This window comes from Coturnix japonica, chromosome 29 (genome assembly GCF_054131305.1).
Source record: "Coturnix japonica strain WE chromosome 29, WE-NBRP24, whole genome shotgun sequence".
Lineage (NCBI taxonomy): Eukaryota > Metazoa > Chordata > Aves > Galliformes > Phasianidae > Coturnix > Coturnix japonica.
In genome coordinates, this window is record NC_140691.1 from 111,492 (window position 1) to 116,285 (window position 4,794).

Consider the following 4,794-nt stretch of genomic DNA (forward strand, 5'->3'; position numbering starts at 1 on the left):
TTACAGCCAGCCCTTTCCATTTACCAAACCAGAATTCCAACCATCCATTGATAGAAGTATCTTCCTGAAGTTTCTGTCAATTCATCAGCAAGGGTGGTAAGCCTTTGCTGTGCCTTAGTTATTCTGCCATCTGGAGCTCTGTTCTGGGGATGAAAGCAATGGGTAGCTAGCATTCCACACACGCACCTTTTTTCAGATAACATCATATCTAGCATGATCCTAAACTTGGGTTGGGCCACACAAGGAAGGGTGCCCAGTGGTCATGAGCAATGGCACAGCCTTCACCAACTGGTCAGCCTGTCTGTCCATCTGTCCTGGACAAGATTTCCCACAGGCTGTGTTTATAACTGGGATCGTCTCCTGGGCCTGCAGCTGTGGTTTTCTATGGGCTGCTGGGCTCAGGCTGGGTGCTGCACCAAGTCATTCTGCCCTTCCCCATTAGAGGCACTCCCAGCTTTTCTCAGCGCATCAGGGCACCTTTCCCATTCTCCTCCCTCTTGAGCACAGGTTCAAGCTGCAAGGTGGAGGTCAATGTGCTTACCTGAATGGGGACAGGATCAGCTCATCCTTGTGCTACCTACACAAACACTGGAACTGCAGCACATCCTCTGGAAGCAAAAGTCACACTCAGAATGAGACCCCGTCACCACCAATTGCATGCCAGTGCTCTTGCAGGAGGAACCCCTCAGATGCTACTTCCCAGCGCTGCTGTAGTGGTGTCAGGTGGTTGCTCCTTGTTGTATCTCAGAGTAACACCTTTGTATATATCACATCCTCAAAGAACCACATAATTGCAGTGTGGTGCTCCCTGTTCACTGTCTGGTATTGTAGGAATGGAATGTTGTTTCTGCATTAGATATTGAAAAGGGGGAATTGATCTGAAGTAAAGCACAATGTATTTGTATTTTGTAACTTGTCCTTAGAAATAGCTGACGTGAAAAAGTAGAAATACCATATATTTTACTAGCATATTTTAGAAATTTAGTTGTTGAAGTATATGATTGATTCTTGCTTGCAAAACTGCAATAGTTTTTAAATGTTCCAAATGGTATAGGTATAGTATTATGGACTAGAAAGCATAATGTAGGGTTATTCTGTTTGGATAAGAGACGCTCAGCAAAAGTAAAACAGACTTAACAGACATCAAAGAAGCCAGGGCCTCAGCACAAGGCTGGATTACTTTGCTCTTTGGGCAGGTTGGGATGCAACAGGCAGGCATCAAGATACTCCTCCCTATCCTCCTTCCAAACTTGTCTTTATGCAGGGACAAGCAGATGTCCAGAAACAATGACTGAGTGTTGAATGAGCAAATGTGAGAAGTTAACTAATACATGCTTAGCTAGCAAAAATTTATGTTTATCCAGTATCCATATGTTTAGTTGAGTATTGGGAAGATTGTGAGCCTTAAGTACTTAGTCAATGGGGAATCAGGGGAGAAAGAGATAAGCGTAGAGCAATAGGGCATAAACGATGTAACATTGTTTTCTGTATGCTCTCCTGATTGCAGGAAGCCCACCATTGCAATTGCCATCTCTGCCAATTCTAAAGATTCTTTAAAGTCTGTTTCAAAGCCACTGGCTTTGGGCTTGTTGGGTTTGGCCCAAAACAGCATTACTGGGACCAAGACTTATACCATCCACAGGCTTCCAGATGCCAGTGCACAGGCCTGGGGCCTGTGCTGGCACCATTCACCAGCTGCAGCTGCACCAGGCTGCAACGTGAGGCCCTCTGGAGATATCTGCAGTACCCAGGGGCCAATTTGGGATCCAAATGGGCTATTCAGTGAAGGAGATTTGATACCTCTTGGGGAAATTTATGTTTTGATGCTGTAATTTGAGATAGAGCAAAGGAGATTTGGCACCCAAAGAGGCAGTCTAGGAATGCCGACTGTATAATGTGGTACACTAGGGGTTGGAGTACTCAGAAGACAGTTATGGCACCTGTGGGGCCATTTAAGGCACCAGGACTGCAGCATGGGACCCACAGTGGGAAACATGAAGCTCAGGACACATCTGGGAACTGAATCTGGGGCCCAGTGAGGTGACAAGAGCTTGGTTGAGGGCACCTGAAGCTCCTCTGGGATGCCATTCGGAGATCCTAGGGCTGCAATTCAGGGTCCACTGGGACACTGGGGGTACAAGGGATGCCACGTGGGGACACCACAGGGGATCCGAGACTCCATAACTGGAAGTGATGGGTGCAATATTTCTGCAGGGACCCAGCCACATGAAAGACATTCACATCCCAAAGCCTCCCCACTGCCCAGTGCCCCACAGAGCTGCCTCCCATCCAATGCTATCCCACAGATCCATCAACATGACCCACTGCCAAAAGTCAACCATTTTTTGTGTGAAAATGCCATCCTGGCAGATACAGAGAAGGAATTTGGCAGGTGGAAGAGGTTGTACAGGAGTCAACAGCAGTTTGGTGCTAACAGCCAGACTCGGAGACATAGCTATCACTCAGTCCAGCGGTGGCCACAATGAGGGGCTGTGCAGACATAGTAGAGCCTCATGGCATCCTGCAGAGTAGAAGGAGGTGATAGTCACAGGAGGGGGACATGAAGGGGTGGCAGCAGCAGAGATCAGGCTGTGGGATTTTGGGGTGGTGCCTCACCTCAGCTCTTGCACTGTGCGACTGGAAAAAAACAGCCTCCTTGTGCCCACACCTGGGGGAGAGAAAGAAAAGCAGTGACACAGCAAGGACTTGGAGCACGTATAGAGCACAGGAACCACAAAAGGGGATGTTAAATAATCCCACAGGGAAGTAATGGAGCTGTCAGGGGTACAGGTGATGTACAGGATATAGCAGAGCCCTGCAGCAGGAACATGGCAGGGATACCATGCCCTCGACACTGGTAGGGTTGGAGCCCAGAGGGAAAGCAGCAGGGCTGGGGACACCCCTTGGCCCCAAAGGAGCCCCTCACATCCCTGCAGGGGGTTCTGGTCCACACAGGGCTCCCCAAGTCCTCACTTCTGGCAGGGGTGGTCCTCAGTGCGTGGCAGCGTAGGGTCCTGGGAGACATCAGCAATGATCTGCGTGAGTTCACTGTGAGAAGACACCCAGATTGTTAATCAACCCTTCTAACAAGCCCCAAGCTAGTTAATGACTCTGTCATCTCCCTTATTAATTGTATCCTTATTAACTGCTCTTGACTTGTTCCATCCTACTGCCTTCTCCTTATCAATTATTCTCTATTTATTCCTCAGTCAATCTTATTAACAATTCCAACAGTCCCTTTATGATTCTTATTAACTGCCTATGAATATATACCTCCTATTAATTGTCCCCATTAGTTGCCCTCCAGTCAGCTTCCCTCATTGCCTATTAATCACTCCTCATTTACACCTCACTGTTATTAACCCAACCATTCTGTTGTCATTCTTATTACCTATGAATCGATCCACTTTGTTAACTTCCCTCCAGCCAGCCTGCCTTATTACCTCTCATTACTGAGCCACCTGCCAAGCACTTTCCTCACTAATTACCTCCTAACAACTAGCACCAGTCTTTTTGAAATCGCAGCTTCCCCCTCCACCGCCTCATTCACCAGCTTCCACTGCCAGAAGAGGGACGGCCAATATGCCGAGGTGGGAGAATCGGGGTAGGGGAAGACATTAGGGGCTGTCTTATCTGGGGGGAGGGCCCGCTGGATGGAGGAGGGGCGGCACGGGTGGAGGTGGGCGGCTCTGGGGGTAGGAATCCCGAGGAAGGGCTGTCGGGGGGTCCCACGGGGGGCCGCACTCACTCCACTTCGTGCGTGATCTTGTTGACGTAGATGCAGCTGCTGTCGGCCTCCTGCTGGTAATCGCAGTTGCGGCACTGTGGGCAGAGATGGGAGCGGGAAGGGTCACAGCCCGGGCCCAGCTCTGAGGAACGCGGCTCGGGAACGCGCTGTGCCCGTGGGAAGTGCCCGAGCCGCGGGGGCTCACCGCGTAAAGCAGCACACGGCTCTCCTTGTCCTCCTTGGGGTACAGCATGTTGTTGCTAAAGAGACGCAAAATCAGCGCCGGGCCGGGCCGTGGCAGGGCTCGGGATGGGTCCCGGCCCCGCTCCCACCGCGCCGCCTCCCTCACCACTCCTGGCAGAAGCGGATCCCCACGAAGCCCGGCTCGGACGGACCCTCCGACTCCATGACGACTCCGCGCACGCGCACCGCAACCGACGACGGCGACTCCGCAGGACCAAAAAGTATCGGACAGAGGCCAGAAGGCCTCGGGCATGCGCACTGCCACCGACCACGGCGGCTCCGCGGGGTCAAAAGACATCGGAGCGCGGCCGGAAAGGCATCTTCGCCATCCCCCCGCGCCTACCCCAGTTCCCTCATCCATTCCCTGCAAAATTCGTGTTCCAGACACTTTACAGCTTTGTTGCTGTTCTCTGGACAGGATCCAGGGCCTCAATGTCTTTCTTGTAGTGAGGGGCCCAAAATTCAACTGCCACACTCATGGTGTGGCTGTGCTGGTGCTGAGTACAGGAGGACCATCATCTCCTTGGTCCTGCTGTCTATGCTGTTATCTGATACAAGCCAGGATGCCACTGGCCTTCTTGGCCACCTGGGCACAGTGCTGGCTCATGTTCAGTCAGCTGTCAATTAACATTTCTAGATCCTTTTCCTCCCTGCAGCATTCCTCTGCTCCAGGCCTGTAGCGATGCATGGAATTGTTGTGACTGCAGTGCAGAACCCAATACTTGATCTTGATAAAGGTCATACAGCGAGTCTCAGTCCACTGATCTAGCCTGTCCAGATCTCTCTGTAGGGCCTTTCTACCTTCAAGCAGATCAACACTTCCT

At 51.2% G+C, this 4,794-nt stretch overlaps 1 protein-coding gene and 1 long non-coding RNA gene across 2 annotated transcripts; both read right to left on the minus strand.

Moving 5' to 3' along the window:
• On the minus strand, window positions 1–681 carry LOC146755852 (uncharacterized). The gene is made up of 2 exons (XR_014937881.1): window positions 542–681; window positions 1–143 (listed from the first exon to the last, which is right to left on the minus strand). It is a non-coding gene; the product is annotated as an uncharacterized LOC146755852 (long non-coding RNA).
• A 1,644-nt stretch (window positions 682–2,325) lies between these two features.
• On the minus strand, window positions 2,326–4,154 carry LOC107317828 (RNA polymerase II subunit I). Its single transcript, XM_015870943.3, has 6 exons — window positions 4,077–4,154; window positions 3,933–3,987; window positions 3,749–3,822; window positions 2,974–3,048; window positions 2,617–2,668; window positions 2,326–2,521 (listed from the first exon to the last, which is right to left on the minus strand). Exons 1-6 carry the CDS (start codon window positions 4,133–4,135, stop codon window positions 2,459–2,461), a joined length of 378 nt encoding a protein of 125 aa, XP_015726429.1. The 5' UTR covers window positions 4,136–4,154; the 3' UTR covers window positions 2,326–2,458.
• Window positions 4,155–4,794: the final 640 nt, after the last annotated feature.

What these genes read in the sequence shown, in the direction of transcription:
- LOC107317828 (XM_015870943.3), bottom strand. Translation starts at nt 4,135, where the DNA reads ATGGAGTCGGAGGGTCCGTCCGAGCCGGGCTTCGTGGGGATCCGCTTC. An exon ending in GCCGTGTGCTGCTTTACGCG is followed by an intron (nt 3,823 to 3,932) that starts GTGAGCCCCCGC and finishes CTCTGCCCACAG; the next exon opens with TGCCGCAACTGCGATTACCA. An exon ending in CGCACAGTGCAAGAGCTGAG is followed by an intron (nt 2,522 to 2,616) that starts GTGAGGCACCAC and finishes TCTACTCTGCAG; the next exon opens with GATGCCATGAGGCTCTACTA.